The following is a 22,913-nucleotide window of genomic DNA, read 5'->3' as shown; positions in this document are numbered from 1 at the left end:
TGCGTATCTAGATTCCAGCAAATGTATTGGAAGCCGTTTTAAAATAATCATTATCTAAAAACAGAATTTGCATTTCCAACATGCACGCAAGAAATCCATAAATGATAAACCATCAGTCCGCGTCCTTGCCAAAAATATACCAAACCAAAATCCATCCAGTGCATATATACAAACACCATTGTTGACAAACCGAAAACAAACTACCTCCGACCCCGTATCGCCTTGAACGCGAACTCGCGCGACCAGACCAGTAAAGCAGACTTTCCTGCCTCCTTCCGGTGATGAACTTTAGTAACCCGGGATCTATTCCTGCACGGAACTGCAGCGGCAGTGGAGGATCAGCCCATCATCGACTGCGTCTACAGCCCAGCCTCTCTTCTCATTGGACTGTACTTCACAGCCAAACTGTCAGCCCATGTGGCGTGGCCACCGAGGATGTCAGACATTTAAATGAACAGGCAGTGGGACTCAGAAGGGCGAGAGTAATGTTTTAGGGCTCGGCCGTGGGGCGCATCACTGTAACTCTCCATCAGAACCGGGAATCAACAAAGAGGAATATACAGATCAACCTTTATCCACGAGGATCTGCGTTAAACCCGCATCCAGGTAAGCTTATGTAGCATAGTGTTAGTGCTACATCTTTAATTCATTCGATGAGAAGTGATGCAGTGAAGATAGTTTCCTATCCAAAGAGCTGAGAATATAAGCGATTTGAAGAGAAATCGTTTCCCCGGAGGCTGCAGATTGGGCTATGAGAGAGATTGTGAAATCACGATGCCGGTTATTCGTCAAGCTATTTTTGCAATGTTCAGTATGTGCAATTACACCACGTTTCGGTTAAACAGCATTACGGAGTGGTTTAAAATGCACACGATTCATCTTTAATCCGCATTGAGCTCGCTGCATTGTTGCATTGCATCTATGTACAGAAGCTTATAGATAAAAAGTGAACCCAATTTTCATGTTACACGATGAGAAAAGGTGTCTGTGTGGCCAATGCGGAATTTGCCACCTTGTAAAAAAACTCGGTTTGGCATATAACCAAGTTAACAAAGCTTGCCAGATTTAGGATACGCTGGGGCAGTTTTGTGTGGGTTTGCCCTCCATCCCTCTCCATCATTGTATTATGGGAATTTGCATGCAGCCATGACATCCAAAAACGGTTTATTCTTTTGCTGTTGCATCCTGTCTAGTATTTGGGGGACCAAATTGTATACATAATATTACATATTTTCCCTTTAATCTCTTTAAATATAGGTCAGATTCGATCGTCATTTGAATGGTTTTGTGTCCAATATTGGACATTGCATTTTCGGTCTGTATTTTATGATTAGAATGTAGAAATAAATTCAATTTGTACTTGATTCCGCATGCAAGGTTTCATGGAGGATGTTTCATGCTTGTTGTTTAACATGTTCCACGTCAGGGCCCTTTTTGAGCATTCACATGAAAACGCACTGTTGGAACTAAAATGGCTGTAACTCATGAAATCTTTTGGAATAAAGACCTACGGCTGGTCTCGTTTGAAAGAAGACAATTAGAAGATTAGTCCTAAAAAAAATCGCACCAAAAAATGTATTTTTGGAAAGGGGTTTTGTTATGTTTGTTATAAAATAAATAAATAAAAGGTTTAGGGTATAAAAAATAATTAAAAAGATAATTAAAAAAAAATTCAAATCAGATTTCCCAAAGTCCCAAGGGTCAACAAGTGTTGTATCAAGTTTGGTCATGATACATAAAATTTTGAGGGGTCTGTAAAGTTTTTTAGCCGCCATACCACCTAAATCCTTTAGGGGGCCCATAGACTTCCATTGGTTTTAACACTTGAACTAATATTTGACCACAAAGGACATTGAGATGCTTTTTTTTACTCTTCCACATACCAGACACAATTTAAAAACTACAAAAGTACAGAAACAACATAAAAACAATAATTTTGTATGAATATTTTTGTATAATATGCTTTTGATGCACACTAATTTATGAATCAATTATCATTTATGTATCCATTTATCTTCCTAAATAGATTGTTCTTTTAAACACTGATCAAATGTGTAATCTAGTTTATTTTGCTTTTCCAACAATATAAAGTTTGTAATAATAAGATAAGAATTTACATATTGATGAAAATGTAGGTGTTCCACGGAATGTATTTATTTTTGATACACACTCTCGGCCTTTATGCATCAATTTAATTTCCTACATACTTTATTTGATAAAAAAATCATAAAGTATGTATTGTAGAGTCTCAGACGATATATAGTTTGTCATAATAAGATCAGAATTATCACAAAAATATGGAAGCAAACATGGGTGTTCCGTATACGGAACGGTGACAAGTGAAAGGACATTAACAAATCTAAGCACACTCTTCGTAAAAGAAACAATTACTCGTCCTGAATAAATTATTTGAAAAAACACCAAAAAGAATTGCATTCAAGAGTCTTAGACCTTTCCAAAAATATATAGTTTGTCATGATTCGACTAGAAATTCCATGCACAATATTGAAGCAAACTCAGGTGTTCCGTGTATGGAACAGTGACAGTAAACGGGTTAAATAAATGAAAAGATTGCAATACATTCTTGAGCTGATGTCACCACTGGATCATGGGAGGTTGTTTTTCCGAGCTGTAATGAGGTGAGTGGTCGGCTACATCAGCGGCTCATGAGATCTAGGTCAGGCAGATTACACTCTTCAGAAATCTGTTACCTACAGTCTCAATCTGCTATTTGTCGGGCAAAAATAATATAATAGGAATCTCGAATAGTAATATGGTTACATTTGTTACTGGAATTGTAATACATGGTGTCTGATTCACTCCAAAATCGAGATTTATCACTGTGTTTTGTGGGGGTCCGCCTGCTAGTTTATCTTTGTGTGAGTAGTCATAGAAACAGTGTTTAACGCTTGCTGGTTGACTTGAGACGTTTTCCAGAATTTGGTCTAAACTTAATTTATGCGTGAAACAACATCATTCTTTAGAAGACACATACGTGTTTACAGCAATTTTTTCCTCTTCCCGTTGTCACTATGGCAACATGGAGTGCTAATACCTTGCCTTGACATTACCTGTTGACATTACGTATTAAATGCATTTAACTTTCATAGTTGTTATTTGACTTGTGCATTGTAACAATCCGAGTAACCATTGTCATTTAGTCTATACGAGTTAATGGTCTTGACGTCATTTACGGTTTAATCTCTGACTGCTGCTTCTGTGCTCTTTGGCAAATCAAATATCAGGCTCATATAAATCATTAAACAAAAGGTTATTTCATAATCCTAAAGCTGCAGTTTTGTCATTTGTTCTGTCAAAATATGTCAACTGATAAACTGAAGTGTATTGATAAATGATGCGTAATTTAATCTGCCCCACTTTTTGAGCTACTGTGCACTAATGTGCTTTTACAACCCAGTCATGCTGTAAAAGGCTGTAGGAGACCAGCTGTTATGTAATATATGTTAACATGTTCATGTCATATCTCTGACATCTGTAACTGTTGAACACATATTTTTGCAATTGCTTAAATTTCTTTCATTTCAAAATCATTCTCTACTGGTTAAATTAAGCTGTTCATAATTTATATGTGCATTTCTTTGTGAAGATCTAGAAATGTAAAATGAATTCTCATTGGCCATGGTTTAGCAACGCACTGTACAGAATATACGTTGATTTCCCTCCTGGATAAATGTGAACGTGTTCAATGGTCCACAAAGTTAATATTCACCCTTCCTTTTGATTTGAGTAAAAAGGAACAGAGAGACACTTGTGCTTGTCATTGACGCTCGGTTGCATTGAGCGAACAGGAATCCCATCCATGCTTTCGTTTCGTTGCTGGCTCTTGGCAGGCATGAGCGTGAGTGTTCTGACCCCGAAAGGGAGAACAAAAGTATCCGGCTTTCCAGGCCACGCCCCCTGCAAACACACTCCCGCCCATTTTAAATTTTGCACAAACTCTGTGACCTCAAGACATGAATGACACACATTCACACGTTTCTTTACGAAGGCAACAACATCAAGCTGACAGAATCACTTTTACGCTAATTGACGGACCGTTTCTTATTGTCTTTTTTCAGAATCAAACTCTAGCCAGACATGGAGGATATTGTTATAGCTGGAATTTCAGGCCGTCTTCCTGAGTCGAACAATTTGGAAGAATTTTGGCAGAACCTGTTCAATGGAGTGGACATGGTCACAGAAGATGACAGGCGGTGGAAACCAGGTGTGTTTATTTTACTAAAATATGCTTTAACTAAATTAAGCGTAAAAATTATTTGATTAAATAATCCATCAAATCCTTATGCGAGCCCAAGACAGCCATGACTCTGGATTTTCTCAGGGGTTTTATTGGGGGAGGGTCCTTTTCATTAGAGCATTTGATTGGAGAGAACTTTGTGTAAGTGCATGATGAGTCATCAGTGTTGTTGGCTTATTTATTAGATGCACAAAAACATTTAAAATGCGTATTCCTGCCGAAAGTGAATTCTGTCACTGTCTAGGAATACACTGCTAGTAGACAGAAATCATTTATGTATTAGTTTTTTACAGTTAATCCTCTATTAGCATCATTAGTATGAATTCCTTCCTGATTTGTACTTTCTTTCATCCGCTGGTCTCCTTGCCTACCTGGCCGCTGTTGTGGTTTCTTAGTCCATCTGGCTTTGGGGTCTTATGAAGGCCCGTCTCTCTTCTCTCTGTTGGCACCAAGCTAATACTTGCATTCATGTGCTAAAGCCCTAGCAGGCTTAGAGCAGCGAGTAGAGAGTGCTTTTGATTCCTTTTTCTTAACTCTAGGTCTGTACGGTCTCCCTCGCCGAAATGGGAAACTCAAAGAAATCGACAGATTTGATGCAGCCTTTTTCGGGGTGCATCCCAAACAGGCCCACACCATGGACCCGCAGCTAAGGCTTATGCTAGAGATATCGTACGAGGCCATCGTCGATGGAGGTTAGTAACAGCTTCCCAGAAATGAAACACCCTGCAGTGGTTGGTTAAGATGCATGTAAACGTTTATGGGTGTAAATCCCAAGTAAATTAATGCGTACAATGTTTAGCTTGAATGCACTGTGAGTTACTTACGCGATCTGTCTATTGCATTAATATTATTTTTAAGCATAAGGTTTATGGAATGGTACTTTGTATTTGTATATACTAACGTGTAGACCATATGGTGTGTGTGTATATGCAAGAAAAATGCCGTTAATATAAATTGAGTTTGCTGATTCTTCATTGCAGGCATAAACCCGGTGTCCATGCGTGGCAGCAAAACTGGCGTCTACATCGGCGTAAGTGGATCCGAGGCGGGAGAAGCCTTCAGTAAAGACCCAGAAGAGCTGCTGGGCTACAGCATGACAGGCTGCCAGCGTGCCATGTTTGCTAACCGCTTGTCTTACTTCTTTGATTTCAATGGTACGTGAACATTGTCACTTGAATTACTCCTTCAATGATGTGGCTTGGGTTGATTTGGGTTTTGAATAACCGTGATGTCATTTATTGTTGTATGGTCTGATGTGTGGTGTGAGTTGATTTGAATGACTCATTACGCAGTCATTGCTTTCGCTGTTAACACACATGCTCGACAGTTAGACAGCCACTAACATTGTTGTTTACTTGAAGGTGCAGTAAGCCATTTTGTCTTCATGCAATGCCATGCTAAAACTTTAAAGGGATAAGTTACCTCAAAATGAAAGTTCTGTCATTATATACTCACCCTCAAGTGGTTACAAACATGTATTATTTTTTTAGTTGAACACAAAAGAAGATATTTGGAAGAATGTTTGGGGTTCTGGGACACTATTGACTAGCATAGTAGTTTCTTTACCCGCTATGATAGTCAATAGTGCCCCAGAACTCTTTGGTTACAAACATTCTTCTAAATATCGTTCTCCGGGTTCAGAGTTTGGAACAACCTACATGATGAAAGATACAGTTTATACATTTTTGGGTGAAATCTCCCTTTAAGAGGGTGGAGTTTGCAGTAAGGGCGTGCATTGAATTGCAGAATGATGAACATTGTTTGTGAAACGTTAAATGTAAAAATCGGTATTTTGTTCAATGTTTTTGTTGATTCAATGTTTACCAAACTCTTATTTATGTGTTTTATAAGGTCCCAGCACAGCCATTGACACCGCATGTTCCTCTAGTCTGCTGGCTCTTGAAAACGCCTTCAATGCTATTCGCCATGGCCAGTGTGATTCGGCGCTCGTGAGCGGAGTCAACCTGCTTTTCAAGCCCAACACCTCAGTTCAGTTCATGAAGCTAGGCATGCTTAGTCCCGAGGGAACGTGCAAGTCATTTGACTCCTCAGGTGAGATGACGTCGATCACTGTGATCTTGTCATCTCTTGCTCTACGCCTTTCAGTGGAATTCATGTCTAAAAATGTCACTTATAATACGATCCTCTACATTCTAAAGTGTTTGGCTATGTCTGGAATGGAATGCTAGCATACTGAATATTCTATATTGTATATGCTGTATACTGTCTGTTTTGTGAAACGTTTTGCATTATGGAACAAATTATTTACTTTTATTAAACAGAAGATTTAATAATGCTTATTTTTCTACATAGGAAATGGGTATTGTCGCTCAGAAGCTGCTGTTGCTGTACTTTTGACCAAGAGGTCAATGGCAAAGAGAATTTACGCTACTGTGCTGAACGCAGGCAATAACACGGACGGCTACAAAGAGCAAGGTGAAAACAACACCCTAATTCTATCCCACACACATGAAGTCTCATGAGTGAAAGAATCTCTGTTAAAGGGGTACTTCACCATCAATTAATTCCAAACCTGTCTGTATATGACACTTTCTTCTGTGAAACACAAAAGAAGATATTTTGAAAAATGTCTTTGTTTCCATCCAATGCAAGTCAATAAGGGTTAGTCTTATTGGTTTTGTGTCCATCCAATGGAAGACAATGAGGGTTAGTCTTGTTTGGTTACCAACATTTTTCAAAATATCTTGTACTGTGACTTCAATGAAAGAAGTTAAATTTTTGTGTACACTTTAATGCACGCCTTAATTTGAACGCTGTCACTTTAAATGTCGATCCTGAAATGCTTTCTCAACCTCTGTACATGTTGTGAAATGTGATGGCTCTTCTCTTTTTTTCAGGTGTAACCTTCCCATCAGGCGATATGCAGCAGCGCCTGGTCCGCTCTCTGTACCAGGAGGCCAACATCTCACCCGAGCAGGTGGAATACATCGAGGCTCATGGCACTGGCACAAAGGTCAGTCAATCTAAAAATAATACACAAGACACAGGCTTACTTATGTGGACTAGATAATAAAATGACAACCCTTGACATTTACAGGTCGGAGATCCTCAGGAAGTGAATGGCATTGCTAGTGTATTCTGTCAGTCACCGAGGGATCCCCTGCTGATAGGCTCAACCAAATCCAACATGGGACACCCAGAGCCCGCCTCTGGATTGGCAGCACTTGCCAAGGTACGTTTAAACATGTCTTTAAAACTATTGCATTTAGTCACATCTAAAATCTTAAATTTCTCAATTGTATTCCAACAGGTGGTTTTGTCACTCGAACATGGCGTCTGGGCTCCCAACATCCATTTTCATGATCCAAACCCTGACATTCCTGCTCTGATGGATGGCCGGGTACGTGTGGTGACAGAGCCCACACCTGTTCGTGGCGGCATCGTGGGCATCAACTCATTCGGCTTCGGGGGCTCAAACGTCCACGTGATCCTGAGTCCACATGGTTCAAAAGCTCTAGATCAGACCTCGCCACTTGTGGTCCCCAGACTTGTGCAGGCATCTGGCCGCACCGAGGAGGCTGTCAATAGCTTCCTTAACAAAGCCCATGAGCAGAAGGAGAACCTAAGCTTTCTGTCTCTGTTGAATGAGGTGTCTGGGGTTCCCACGGCTAGCATGCCTTACCGAGGTTATTCGGTGATTGGAGCCCAGGGAGAAGTTAGAGAGGTGCAGCAGAACCAAGGCACACCCAGGCCCCTCTGGTACATTTGCTCAGGTGAGAGGTCATTTATTAGGGATGGTTAACGATTTACGGAGGTCAAGAAGAATCAAATTACTGTAAAATAAGCATTTACCCACACCAGTATTTCTAAACAACCATGTTCTGCATTCATCTGACGTGTTTCGAATGTTTGTGTTCCCTGTCAGGTATGGGTACACAATGGGCAGGTATGGGTCAGAGTCTGATGCAGCTGCCGGAGTTCCGGGAGTCCATCCAGCGTTCGGACGTTGCTCTGAAGGACACAGGGCTGTGTGTGTCTCAGCTGCTCATGAACGCTGATGAGAGCACTTTTGAAGACACTGTCCATGCTTTTGTTGGCCTCGCAGCCATTCAGGTCAGATTCCCTCAATCTAGATACATTATGTGCAAGATGAATGTGTGATGAAACTGCTGAATTTCTCAACGAAATGACCCCTGTTCAACTTCACAGTTGATATGGGATGGATAAATGTTGCAATACAGTGTCACAATCATCAGTAGGGATTTCAACGGTCTCAACTCTGTATACAGGAGACTGTCTCAAAAATATGAATTCAGACATCATTTATTCAACCTTAAAACCTGCTGTGGACTCTTTCTTCTGTGTAACACAAAAGAAGATATTTTGTGAAACGTCTTTGTGGTTTCGTGTCCATGTAATGGACGTCTATGGGGGGCAGTATTGTTTGGTTAGCATTTTATTTAAAATATCTTCTTTTGTGTTCTGCACAGTTTAGACTGAAAAGTCATGCAGGTTTGAAATTATATTGTGTAAAAAAAACGCTATTCCCTTTAAAGGAGCAGTTGCCCAAAAGAACCGACTTAAATATATTTCTGTGTGTTCTCCAGGTTGCCCAAATTGACATGCTGCGGAAGATGAATCTACCGCCAGACGGGATTGTGGGACACTCTGTGGGAGAGTTAGCATGTGGCTACGCAGACGGTTCCCTGAGTCACAGCGAGGCCATTTTAGCTGCTTACTGGAGAGGACGCTGCATTAAAGAGGCCAACCTGCCCGCAGGGGGCATGGCTGCAGTGGGTTAGTGTGGCACCTGATATCTCTTCAAGCTTTGTCATTCAGACACAAAACTGAGAGAGCTTTGCGTTGCGTTTTGTTCACGAGTGAATTCTGGGATATTTTCGAAAAGCTTGCCTGTTTTTTTTTATCCCCCAGGTCTAACATGGGAAGAGTGTAAAGCTCAGTGCCCACAGGGTGTCGTTCCTGCCTGTCACAATGCTGAAGACACGGTTACCATCTCAGGCCCTCAGGTACTGTATGGTTATGACTGCATCTTTGTCGAGAAAAGATGGACGCTAAAACTAAACATGGCACATTTACAGTACTTATGTGAATGTTTATGTTCGCAAACGCAGGAGGCTGTCAGCAAGTTTGTTGCCCAGCTGAAGAAGACCGGTGTTTTTGCCAAAGAAGTACGCAGCGCCGGTGTAGCTTTCCATTCGTATTATATGGCATCCATTGCTCCTGCCCTTCTGTCTGCACTGCAGAAAGTGAGTCATTTTAGACATTGCAATGTCACAGTGCCCTCTGGTGGCCATTATGATCCCAAAATATACCAAGAACTGTGGTCTTTGTAAGGTAGTTCATGTTATTAGTCAGTTATGTTATTTTTGGACCATTTAGCTATTTGGAACTGAAGCAAAACATCTGTATAAATACTGCCAAACATAGATGCATACAGATGTTTTGCTTCAATTCTTAATTACATATCTCTTAAAGGGACCGTACACCCAGAAGGGGGAATATTCTGTCATCTTTTATTTAACCTCATGCCATTTGTGAAGCACAAAATATATTTTGGTTTTGTGTCCATATACGATGAAAGTCAATAGGAACCAATGTTCTTTGGTTACCAACGTTCTTCAAATATATTTTGTGTTCTGCAGAAGAAAGTAATAGAGGCTTGGAATGACATGAGGATGAAGGATACATTTATTATTTTATTTTTGGGTGAACTGTCCCTTTAAGACATGTATGAAAGACAAAATATTTTTTGTAGATTACGCTTGCTGTATTGTAATTTCAGTTTTCTTTCATTTCTTGTAGAAAAATACAATTTATGTTCATGCTATTTTTTAAACCGTACCAGTTAGCCCTGTCGTCTTGTGTCTTTTGTGTCTGTGTTCTCATAGGTGATTAAGAGCCCGAAGCCTCGTTCACCACGCTGGGTCAGCACGTCCATCCCACAGGCGGACTGGGAGAGCCCACTAGCGCTTTACTCTTCAGCTGAGTACCACGTCAATAACCTGGTCAGTCCTGTTCTCTTCCAGGAGGGACTCAGCCATGTGCCGGACAATGCTGTGGTGATCGAAATCGCCCCACACGCCCTGTTGCAGGTGATTAAGAATTACAGGAAGGAGTTTAATTTCATCCTTTAGACACACATTGAAGATTTCTTATGAATGTACCTGCATTGATCCACCTACAGGCCATCCTTAAGCGAAGCCTCAAGCCCACCTGTGCCATTCTTCCCCTTATGAAAAGAGGTCACGTAAATAATCTGGAGTTCTTCCTGTCCCACATTGGAAAGATATTCATGAATGGGTTTGTTTTTTACTTCTATATTTTCAACAATTAAAGTTTTCTCTATTTCCAATGCTGTTGATAACAAGCTCTGTCCTTTGCAGAATAAATGTGGACTGTAATAATTTGTACCCGTCTGTGGAGTATCCTGTGCCTACGGGAACCCCGCTCATCTCTCCTCACATTCAGTGGGATCATTCCCAGATCTGGGATGTCCCCAAGGTGGAGGACTTCCCTGCTGGTTCAGGGGGATCCACCTCCGCCACCATCTACAATATTGGTGGGTAGCCGAGATATTAAAATTAGTTGGTATAAATGACCCGTATATTTAATCAAATCTTTGCCTTGTACAGATATGAACCCAGAGTCCCCAGATTACTACATGATCGGTCATTGCATTGATGGGCGAGTGCTGTACCCGGCCACAGGGTACCTGGTTCTTGCCTGGAGGACTCTGATGAGATCTCTGGGCACGGTTATGGAACACACCCCTGTTACGTTCGAGGATGTCACCATCCACAGAGCCACCATTCTACCCAAGACAGGTAAGACATTTGTTTTTACACTTCTAAATAAAACGGAGGGAATTTGTCCATGTGGCTTAAGACTGACTTCATGGTTTTTCTGTTTCTTGTATCAGGGTTTGTCCAGCTGGAGGTGCGGCTTATGCCGGCTACTAACCGTTTTGAGGTGTCGGAGAACGGAAACCTGTCTGTCAGTGGTGAGTTTCTGCAAACCTATTTTTTTTAGAAATTATCTGGCTAGAAATGTCAATTTAATAGCTAGGTTCAGTTTTGATTTAATGTTGACATTATATTTTTTGAGTTGGCATGTTTATATTAAACACAAGATACCCTTTGTGGTTACAGGTAGAGTTAGTGTTTTGGAGGACACTGCACTTGAGGCCTTCCATGCTGAACTGGCCAAGCCATTCGCTACAGACCAGGAGGACCCTAAACTGCTTTTGAAAGCCGGAGACATCTATAAAGAGTTGCGTCTGCGTGGATACGACTACGGCAAGACCTTCCAGGGCATCCTAGAATCAAACAATACCGGTAACGCATCTCAAACAATATTATCAAAACTAAGATCCTAAGCTCTTTTATGAAGTGTTTATATTCTCACAGGTGACTGTGGAAAGCTTCATTGGACGAGTAACTGGGTAACGTTTTTGGACACCATGCTGCAGATGATTGTGGTGGGGCTGCCAGGTCGTAGTTTGAGACTGCCCACACGTATCCGCTCCGTGTGTGTGGACCCCACGCTTCACGAGGAGAAAGTGAAAGGCTACACCGATGACCGGAAAGGTACCGAATATGTTCTATCTGAGGAAAATCTGAATTAACCAATACAATGTTTCTGACCAAATATCTAACTCTCCTTCCAGCCGTTGATGTCTGTGTTAACCGTTGCCTGGACAACATCACAGCCGGAGGAGTTCGGATCAGCGGGCTACACGCTACGGTGGCACCGCGCCGCCAACAGCAGCAGACTCCGCCCACCTTGGAGGAGTTCGTCTTTGTTCCATACGTGGAGTCAGATTGCCTGAGAACCAATGAGAAGCTCGGAGAGCAGCTCCGGCATTGCAAAGGCATGTTTTGATTTTTACATTACATTTTCAGCTTGGCTTTTTATAGTTTTTAATGGTTTTGTGTATACAGATCTTTGGCACTCTTTTAAATAGATTTTCTCTTAACTTAACCAAAAATGTAACGTTCGTGAATACAGGGTGTTATACATGAACAAATACAGTACTTCAAGATAACCAAAATCAGCAAGTGAATACTAATAAATATACCTTTTTATAAAGCCATAACTTTATGTATTTAATAAATACGTTTTTTAAAGCTGCTATGTTTGTATAATAAATAAAAATCTACAAAATCTCCCTAATTTACAGCGATTTACAACAGTAAGCTTATCTTAATGTTATAATAAAAAATAATTAATAAATAAAGAATTATAATTAAAAATATTATAATAAGAGAATGTATTTAATGATAAATTAATGTATCTTCAAAATTGTTATATGATAAAAGTAATATTTATGTCATAAAATATTTTTTTTAATATTTGACCTGTCTTGTGAGAATTTGACTTCTCGTAAAGTAAATAACTCTGCAAGTAATATTATACAGAGATGGCAATATAGATATATGCTATATGGATTGCATTTTTTTTTGCCTCCAGTGACAAATCTGTTTTTTATTACTCGCCTAAGTTGTGGCTTTGCTATAATTTGCAGTGTTCAAATAGAGTGTGATAAAAGCCGTCTTGTCCATGTTAACTGTTTCTCTTTGGTTTTACGTGTCGTTCGCACAGGTCTAGTACAGCGTCTGCAGAGGAAACTGGCCAATCAAGGAGTGAAGATCTCCATCCCTGGATTAGACGGTGCGGCGGAGGGCCAACTGATTGAAGCAGAGTCAGAGAAAGGACTGCTGAGGCTGCTGTCGGTGCTGTGCGGGCTGGAGCTGAACGGTAACCTGCACTCCGAGCTGGAACAGATGGTACAGAAGGAGAGAGACTGTCTGCTGCGGGACCCACTGCTTAACGGCCTGCTGGACTCTCAGGCGTTACGGCACTGTTTGGACACGGTTCTGGAGAACAGCACGCCTGGAAAACTCAAAGTCCTGGAGGTACACAGAATACGTTTGAGCCTTCTATTGGGTATCGTTAGAAATTCCTCAAAGTTAAAAGGAACCCCTACATCAAACTGGCTTATAAAACGATGAAGTTCTCATCTTTTGGTTTCCCATGCTAGGCTTTGTCCACGGATGGTCGTGTGTTCTCCCGGGCTGTTAGCCTCCTCAACATCCAGCCCATGTTACGCCTAGACTACACTGCATCTGATGTCTCCGCCGATCAGATGGAAGGTCTTCAGAGCTCCCTGGAGGAGCAGGGCATCTCATCTGCTCAATGGGACCCTATGCAGGGCCCAGCAACTGGTGGTCTGACCGGGGCTGATCTTGTTGTATGCAACTGTGCAGTAGGACCCGTGGCCAACCCTGCGTCGCTGATCGAGAACATGACTTCAGCTGCAAAGGATGGCGGTTTTGTGTTGCTCCACACCCTACTGAGAGGAGATACTCTGGGGGAGACAGTAGCGTTCCTTACATCTCAAAACAAACAGGATTTGTTGACTCAGGTGCGAGCTATTATACAAGCGCTTAGGAGGGAATCAAACATTTTAACCACAATATAAAAGTAAAAGTTACATTTAAATAACGCTTTATTGAAATAACATATCATTGTTTTGTATGCAATATTTTGTTTTGTATGCAAGTTTCTCAGATTTTAAACTGTTGTTGGTTGTTTTTAGACTGAATGGGAGAAGCTTTTCCAGCAGGCCTCTTTAAATGTGGTCATGCTAAGGAAATCCTACTACGGCTCGGCTCTGTTCCTCTGCTGCCGACAGACCCCTCAAAAACAACCCATCACTATTTCTGTGGATCCCACAGACTACAAATGGGTTGAGACGCTAAAGGTGAGATATATTATCCAGCGAAGTGAAATTTGACCAGATGTTGCAGATAATAGATTTTTATTATGTTAATTGTTCCAAAATGGCGGACACATCAAGATGTCTGGAGCTGTCAAAAGTGACATCTGCGTGTACATATCTATGTTTGCATCACTTAAATTCTCTCTAGAAAGAGCTGATGTTTTACCATGGGGCATTTGATTGAAGTTTACTCATTCTAGCACATTACGGATCTAAATTGATCCGTACACGTCTCCAAATCTTTTTCTCTCTTTTTATCAGTGCGCTTTGGCGGAGACATCCGATAGCCCGGTCTGGCTGATGGCCACTCATGGTCATAATGGAGTTGTTGGGATGGTGAACTGCCTGAGACAAGAGCCTGGAGGCAACCGCATACGGTTTGTCCATTTACTGTGCATTTAGTCAGAAAGACCTATTAAAGGTCCAGTGTATGAATTTTAGCAGCATCACTCCACTCCTCCCATTCGAAGCACTACGGTGGCTGACACAGAACTAAGATGTTGTCACATTCTCACATTTTAAGCAGAAGGAGATAACATATTTACGAAACGTGCTCTGTAGGGCAGTTTACCCGTTTAAGGGTACTGTAGAAACAACATGGTGAATTTCATGCAAGGGGACCCGCGGTGTATGTAGATAGAAATAGCTCATTCTGATGTAATGAAAGCATAACTCTTCATTATGTAAGGTCTTTATACACATCTGAAGACATTTCTGTCATTAGATATTCCAAAGAATCACACATTGGACCTTTAATGGACTATGTGTTTGTTTGATATGCTGTTATCACTGTTTGGTCTTCATAAAGTCAGTGCAATTTTGCATCTTTTTATACATTGAAATGTCCACGGTATGGATGGCGATATTGATGTTTATATACTTTCTCTCCAACAGGTGTGCGTTTGTTTCTAATCTAAGTAAGAGCGCCACAGTCCCCTCCCTTGTTTCTACCCATAAGGACTTTCAAGCCGTGCTGCAGAGAGATCTGACCATGAATGTGCATCGTGATGGACTGTGGGGAATCTTCAGGCACCAGTTGCTCTCACAAGGTCAAACAGAAAATCCTATTACATCTTTAATGTAATTTCACTAAAATCCGATTATCACCTACTGATTTTTTTTATATACGATATGAAGCAGACCCTAGCGCATCATTGAGGGGTCCAAGGGTGTGCCATCTGAATCTGAAACTAGTGTGAATGCTCGTTTTAAGTTCTCCATCCTGTGTGTTTGTGTAGATCTGAGTGAGGAGTCGGTTGAGCAGGCGTATGTGAATGTCCTGACCCGCGGTGATCTCTCATCTTTGCGATGGATCGCTTCACCTCTGCGTCATTTTGTTCCTTCCAACCCCAACGTGCAGCTGTGTCGCGTTTACTACTCCTCCCTCAACTTCAGAGACATCATGCTAGCCACCGGCAAACTTCCCCCAGACGCCATCCCTGGTTTGTACCCATCCCAATTTTGGAATCTAGCCAATGCAAAAAGAAATTATGTTTTGATTCCTGTTGTTTTGTGAATGCAGGAGACATAGCGCTACAGCAGTGCATGCTGGGAATGGAGTTTTCAGGACGAGACCCCAATGGGAAACGTGTGATGGGTTTGCTGCCAGCTAAAGGCCTGGCCACTTGTGTGGACGCAGACAAACGCTTCCTTTGGGATGTTCCCAACAGCTGGTGAGACCCGCGAATAACATGCACTTGAAATGTGAACATCTGATCTGATCTGATCTGATCATGTTTTGATCAAAATGGATGTCCAATGTTGTGTGCAGGACGTTGGAGCAGGCTGCCTCTGTACCGGTCGTGTATGCCACGGCGTATTACTCTCTGGTGGTGAGAGGACGTCTGAGGCCTGGAGAAAGTGTGCTGATCCACTCAGGCTCTGGAGGGGTGGGGCAGGCGGCTATTGCCATCGCTCTTAGCATGCGCTGCAGGGTCTTCACAACTGTGGGTAAGTGACATACTTCTCGCAACTCTTTGGAAGGTTAAAGATCAAAACCATGATGAACGGTAATATTTGCTCACTATTTTGTTTTTATTTCTCAATGTGCATCTGGTTTTGATCTCAGGTTCTGCAGAGAAAAGGGTGTACCTGCAGGAGAGATTCCCTCAGCTCACCGCAGATTCTTTTGCTAATTCTAGAGATGCCTCATTTGAACAGCATGTGTTGCTCCACTCTCAAGGCAAAGGTGAATAAACAAAATTACTTAAACTATTAATATACGACAGAATTGTCTACACTAAAAAAAATACAGAGTAAGAATTTGTTTTGCACTTTTTTTACAGTTAAATATTGAACATTCTTAAATCAAGATGCATTTCAAGTGTAAAGTGACCCAAGATAGTCTTATATTTCCTTTCATAAAACAAGTACGTTTTCTGTTTAAAACAAGCAAAACAATCTGCCAGTGTGGTAAGAAAATTTAACTTGAACTTAATTGGACATTTTTAAATGTAGTTTTACCCAATTCAAATAAATTATTTCTTACCCCACTGCCAGATTTAGTTGTTGTTGCTTGTTTTAAACATAAACTTAGTTCTTACAAGACTACATATCTCATGTCACTTTACAACATTCACATCCTGATTTAAGAATTAAGTTTTACCTCCTTAACTACTTAGTGACCCCAAAAAATCTTGACATTTTAAACCTGTGTGACTTTCTTTATTCGGCAGACCACAAAAGAAGATATTTTGAAGAATGTTGTTAACTGGCCCCCATTCATGGTTTTGTGCCCATACAATAGAAGTGAATGGGGGCCAGTGCTGTTCTTCAAAAATATTTTTATTTGAGTTGTGAGGAAAAAAGAAAGTCATAAAGTTTTTAAATGACAAGAGGGTGAGTAACTGATGATAGATTTTTCATTTTTGGGTGAACTATTATTTTAATGCAAGTTCATTTGTGGGCAGATATATTTTTTGACCCCATGTCCATTTTTCCGTTTTTGATTTTAAACTTGGGTTGTTTTCCTTCTCAAGTAAATGAATTTAGATTTTAGAATGTTTAGACGTTTTTCCTTGAAGACCATGCAAAAATGTTTGTTTTCACGAAGTTCTTTTGTAGTGTAATAAATTTGTTGCATGGTACGATTTATGGTAACATTAATTCAACAAACCACTGTGTGTGTTTTTCAGGAGTCGATTTGGTACTGAACTCACTTGCTGAAGAAAAACTGCAAGCAAGCTTGCGTTGTTTGGCCAGACATGGTCGTTTCCTGGAGATCGGCAAATACGACCTGTCCAACAATACGCCGCTAGGTGCGTCCCACATCTCAACACGCACTTGGCACAGCGCATTACATTTATAAAAATTAAACTAATAAAATTGTGGAAATGTGTTGCTGATATAATTTAAGAGAAAATGTGACCCCAAAAGAAATTGGGTCTATTTATTTACCCATATGTCATTCTGTTGAACACAAAAGAAGATATTTTGAGAAATGTCTCTGTGGTGTTGTATCAATACAATATAAGTCAATGGGGCCATAGTTGTTAGGCTACCAATGCTCTTCAAAATATCTTCATTTGTGTTCTGCAGAAGAAAGAAAGTCATACAGAGTTTGAGTTTCATTTTTGGGTGAACTATCCCTTTAACACTTCATTTGTTTCAGGTATGGCTCTGTTCCTCAAGAACGTTTCCTTCCACGGCATTTTGTTGGATGCTTTGTTTGAAGAGGGAAACCGGGAATGGGAGGAGGTATCCGAGCTGCTAAAGGCGGGAATTGCCAGTGGAGTGGTGCAGCCGTTACGCACCACTGTCTTCGAGAGAAACCAAGTGGAGGATGCTTTCCGCTACATGGCCCAGGGCAAGCACATTGGCAAGGTCCTACTGCAGGTAAGAACTGGGCTTTTTTATCATACTTCAGCTTCTTCCTATGATCCTACCCACCCTACCAATAACAATTTCTTAATCCTACCTTATTTTGCTCTTCCATCTCACAGGTCCGTTCAGAAGAGAAGAACAGAACTGTTTCCACCACGTCTCCTCTCTCCATCCCCGCTATATGCCGTACATTCTGTCCTGCATCTCTATCATACATCATCACTGGAGGTCTGGGTGGTTTCGGATTGGAGCTGGCCCACTGGCTCTCAGAAAGAGGCGCTCGCAAACTAGTGCTGACATCAAGATCCGGTATCCGCAATGGTGAGCGGATGTGGGATTAGATCATATTTTTCATTTTGAGTGGGTTACAACTATTGATTGAGAACATGCGTTGTTTGACAGGATATCAAGCCAAGCGTGTTCGGGAGTGGCAGGCCATGGGCATCCAGGTGCTCGTGTCCACAAGTGATGTCAGCACCCTGGAAGGGACGGAGCGGCTCATCACAGAGGCTTGCCGTTTGGGACCAGTTGGTGGCATCTTCCACCTCGCCATGGTAACATCTAGTCACTGCTTTCCATCTAGTTTACTTTCAGTGGCAGTCGACGTAAAGGTTGCTAACTTTCTCTTTCATCTAGGTTCTTCAAGATGGCATGTTGGAGAATCTCACCCCACAGCAGTTCATTGATGTCAACAAACCAAAATATGATGGAACTATCTATCTTGACCGGTAGGGGTGGCTTTGTTCACTCTGACAGTCTTTTTTTTTTATCTTATGAAGAATTCAATGGATTATTTAATTTTTTACTCTCCACAGAGTGACTAGGCAGAAATGCCAACAGCTTCAGCAGTTCGTGGTTTTCTCCTCAGTCAGTTGTGGCCGCGGTAATGCTGGCCAGAGCAACTACGGATTCGCCAACTCTACTATGGAGCGAGTGTGTGAGCAGCGTCGTCACGACAACCTGCCTGGCCTTGCCATACAGTGGGGTGCCATTGGTGATGTGGGTGTCGTCTTGGAGACCATGGGTGGTAATGATGCGGTGATTGGTGGCACGTTGCCTCAGCGAATGACTTCCTGTTTGGAGGTGCTGGATAGGTTCCTGTGCCAGCAGAAGCCTGTAATGTCCAGCTTTGTGCTGGCAGAGAGGGTGGTGGTCGCCAAAGGAGATGGAGGTGCACAGAGGGATCTGGTTGAAGCTGTGGCTCACATTCTAGGTAAGATACAGCTCCGAGATTAAATCAGCATGTCTGTAGAAATTGATCAGCATTTATAGATGTATTATGTCAATTTCAATCCAGTGTCAGTTAAATTTCGACACAAACGAACGCCTGATTTGATCCTAAAATACATGCACAAGTATGACTGTGTTGTTTAAACATGAGTATGAACTTGCTTTCTTTGCAGTATTCAAGATAATATTTGTATTGTTTTGACCAGTTTGCTTCATTAAAATTTTCTGCAAATGAAAAACTATGTTTTATTCTGTGAACTACTGACAACGTTACTTCTATAGTCCAAATAAAAATAGTGGCATTACACCTATAATTAGTAAATTCAGTGTTTGGAGTGGTGTCTTAATTTTTTGTCCTAATGTAATTAAAAGACTTTATGAACGCTATATTTTGTATAACAATTTCAAGTTCTTTTCTGCTTTTATAGGTGTGCGGGATGTGAGTAGTCTGAATGCTGAATCCTCATTGGCCGATCTTGGTCTTGACTCGCTGATGGGCGTCGAGGTTAAACAGACACTGGAGAGGGACTACGACATCGTCATGGCAATGAGGGAAATCCGACAGCTGACCATTAACAAACTGCGGCAGCTATCCAGCCAAACAGGAGGGACTGAGGGTGAGCATGTGACTTCTCAAATCTCAAATTGTTTCTACTCTTTGTACAATTCTATGTTCGGTCGAACACAAAAGAAGCAAAAAGTTCTGAGGCACTTTTCCTACTATGGTAGTCGATAGTGGCCAAGAACTGTTTGGTTACAAGCATTCTTCCAAATGTCTTCCTTAGTGTTCTTCAGAACATAGAAATCTCCTGAGGGTGAGCAAATAATCACAGAAATTTTGGGTGAACTGTTACTTTAAATTAAAACAAACTCATACATGCTTCTATATCAATTGGGTATGTATATAAAAGAAGAGGAGAATGAAATTACATCTTTCTAATTCTTCTACCGCTTTCTCCCAGAATCCCGAGCTTCTCCTGCAAAGCGTTCTGGGGCACAGGCTCTGCTGGAATCAGATCTGAGTCGGATGCTGGTGAACCCAGACGGCCCCACGGTTAGCCCACTGAATGAGGTCCAAAGTGCAGAGAGGCCCTTGTTTCTCATTCACCCTATCGAGGGCTCCATCGACGCCTTCCGCACTCTCACCGCCAAGCTCAGCGTGCCGTGCTATGGTCTGCAGTGCACCAAAGGTACAAGACTTGTGATGCCAGCATAAAGTAAAAATGTTGCACATTTAATTAATCACAAGTCTAATTTATGTGTGTTTTGTCCATCCTTAGCCGCTCCGCTCGACAGTATTCAGAGTCTCGCCTCGTACTACGTGGAGTGCGTGAGGCAGGTGCAGCCAGACGGGCCGTATCGCATAGCTGGGTACTCTTTTGGCGCATGTGTGGCTTTTGAAATGTGCTCTCAGCTGCAGGCGGCCAAGTGCCCTGTGGAGTACCTGTTTCTCTTTGATGGATCTCATTCTTACGTGGCGGCATATACAAAGGTACAATATAAAGCTCGGAAATTACAAACATAAATGTATTATAGTCACATGGTCAAGTCACAGGATTTGAAATATTTTTTTTTTAAAGAGCTACAGGGCCAAATTGACCCCTGGAAAAGAATCTGAGGCTGAGACTGAAGCCCTGTGTGCCTTTATACAGCAGTTTACTGGAATCGAGTACAGCAAGGTAGAAATTCCATTGTTATATCCACACGTGTGTGTCATACTTCATAACTCATCACGGTTAAATTTTATTCCTAATTTTGTTTTCTTCTTACGTTGTTTTAGCTTTTGGGGATGTTGTTACCTTTGTCGGACTTGGAGGCTCGGGTAAACAAGGCCGTGGATCTGATCACATCCAGCCATAAGAACGTCAGTCCAGATTTGCTCCACTTCGCAGCTTCTACGTTCTACTACAAACTCAAGGCTGCTGACGGATACGTTCCAACTTCAAAGTATCACGGCAATGTCACGCTGCTAAGAGCCAAAGCCAGCAGCGAATATGGTGAAGGGTTGGGATCTGACTACAAGCTTCATGAGGTAAGAATATGGATGAACCACACAAATAAAAAAGATTCACGCACTCAGTTAGTGAGTACTTTTTCTTCTGTGGAACAGAAATGAAGATACTTTGAGAAATTTATTTTTGTTCATATAATGAAGGTCAATGAGCTTCAATCCTGTTTGGTTGCCTGTATAAATTATGAAAATGTTTTACATTTTGCACCGTACTATCTCTTTAAGGGGAAAAGAATCGGTACAGAAAACCCAGTAAATACTTAAGGTGGTGTGTTTGCAGGTGTGTGACGGGAAGGTTTCGGTTCATGTGATCGAGGGAGACCATCGGTCCTTCCTGGAAGAAGGTGTGGAATCGATATCGGGCATCATCCACAGCTCATTGGCTGAGCCAAGAGTGAGCGCCAGAGAGGGCTGAACGTTCTTTCCTTGCATCTACTCTCACAAGTTACATTATACGCTTTATATCCCCTTAAAATTAGGAAATCTCTACATCTTTCACCGACCCCATGGAAAACTTTATTCGCCATACAATTTGGTTGTTCTTGGACACTCTTATGTTCTTCTTGCTTGAATGAAAAGTTAAATCAGGTTATCCTCTTTCATTCCTTCTATAAATAATCATTCATCACTGCGAAATATCAAATTCCCTCATTCATTAATATCATACGAAAATAAACTTGCACCTAATCTTATTAAGTGCCAATTACCCTACGTAGTGCCTAGATGTAGTGATTGGACCCTCTTTTGCTGACACCGTTTGTACCTGAAAGTCTGCTAAAGGTTCGGCAACATCCATATCTGAATATGAATAAGCCAACCTAATGATGCGGACTACAAATGTAAAGTTATAGATGCATTCAAATCTACAAAATAGGTGTTGGGAATCTAGTTACGCACATAGCTGAGAACGCCGTTTACCATAGGCGAGCGGATACTGATGCTTCGCCGGTACTATTTATAGCTCACCTGTTTGCGTCACTTATGTAACATTTCTTTTTGTTATGAATGATATTTGCTGGTTCTCATGATGTTGCTGTTGAACTTGAAGCTATGCTGCGTTGATTGTGCAATTAACTTGTCTTGAAAAGAGAAAATGATACGTACAAATAAGATCATTCCGCAACATTCCATGATACAAGTTAACTAAAGGGGAGCTAGCTCATTGACATAAAGACTATTATTAAAAGTCTAAAGCAAAGTCCAATCACGAAACTGATGTGAAATGTTGCTGTATATTTCTGATGCTCTGCAATCCAGTGTGAAAGTTAATACCAGCTTGTGCAAAAATGTTGCTTGCAGTAACTATAGACCTATGGAGTAATAAACGCGTGTTGAATTATTTTATCCTCTTTTTAAGGATAGTACAAACATTTCTTATGGTGTTTGCCAGATGTGTACATTCCCCAAATGTTCTGTTATTCAACAACCGCTTAAATTCTTCAGATCCAGCTTCAAACTGGAGCTCTTCTCTAGTAATCCTTTGCGAAGTTCACATCTTGGTTAGGTCCAGACGCTCACTTAACCTTTGTTTCGTATTAAGTTAGAATGACGCATTGTTTGGTGTAGGATTTCAATTGTGGTTGTATTTTCTTGTCAGGGATGTGATAAATGACGGCCTCCTTTTCAGAAAGCAAATCACTACATATTTCTGAGACTTTATTTCTAGTCAGTGACGAACCGTGTGATTTTCTTTCATGTGCTTGAAGTAAAGCTGAAGGAGCTGGACAGTTCATTTGTCTTTTATTGTAATTTTTTTCTTTTGGTGTAATTTTTTGAAGTATTTATTGCACTAGTCCAAATAAAACCTATTACTAACATACACAAGCCAG

The 22,913-nt window shown here is 41.2% G+C and overlaps 1 protein-coding gene across 1 annotated transcript; it reads left to right on the top strand.

Moving 5' to 3' along the window:
• The first annotated feature begins 487 nt into the window (after positions 1 to 487).
• fasn (fatty acid synthase) lies at positions 488 to 22,906 on the top strand. The gene is made up of 42 exons (XM_079476637.1): positions 488 to 606; positions 4,080 to 4,225; positions 4,798 to 4,950; positions 5,239 to 5,412; positions 6,110 to 6,310; positions 6,572 to 6,694; positions 7,117 to 7,232; positions 7,317 to 7,451; positions 7,530 to 7,992; positions 8,145 to 8,332; positions 8,827 to 9,016; positions 9,152 to 9,246; positions 9,352 to 9,486; positions 10,129 to 10,332; positions 10,425 to 10,540; positions 10,624 to 10,799; positions 10,873 to 11,064; positions 11,160 to 11,240; positions 11,389 to 11,574; positions 11,647 to 11,826; positions 11,907 to 12,110; positions 12,842 to 13,155; positions 13,281 to 13,664; positions 13,839 to 14,003; positions 14,283 to 14,398; positions 14,916 to 15,070; positions 15,260 to 15,463; positions 15,544 to 15,694; positions 15,793 to 15,971; positions 16,090 to 16,209; positions 17,156 to 17,278; positions 17,632 to 17,855; positions 17,963 to 18,164; positions 18,246 to 18,397; positions 18,480 to 18,571; positions 18,659 to 19,056; positions 19,502 to 19,690; positions 20,036 to 20,263; positions 20,354 to 20,565; positions 20,654 to 20,752; positions 20,854 to 21,105; positions 21,365 to 22,906. Exons 2-42 carry the CDS (start codon positions 4,099 to 4,101, stop codon positions 21,497 to 21,499), a joined length of 7,533 nt encoding a protein of 2,510 aa, XP_079332763.1. The 5' UTR covers positions 488 to 606; positions 4,080 to 4,098; the 3' UTR covers positions 21,500 to 22,906.
• The last annotated feature ends 7 nt before the right edge of the window (positions 22,907 to 22,913 follow it).

This window comes from Barbatula barbatula (genome assembly GCF_947034865.1).
Source record: "Barbatula barbatula genome assembly, chromosome: 16".
Classification (NCBI taxonomy): Eukaryota; Metazoa; Chordata; class Actinopteri; order Cypriniformes; family Nemacheilidae; genus Barbatula; species Barbatula barbatula.
Note: the sequence above shows the minus strand (reverse complement) of the source record. Positions and strands in the feature narration are given on the sequence as shown.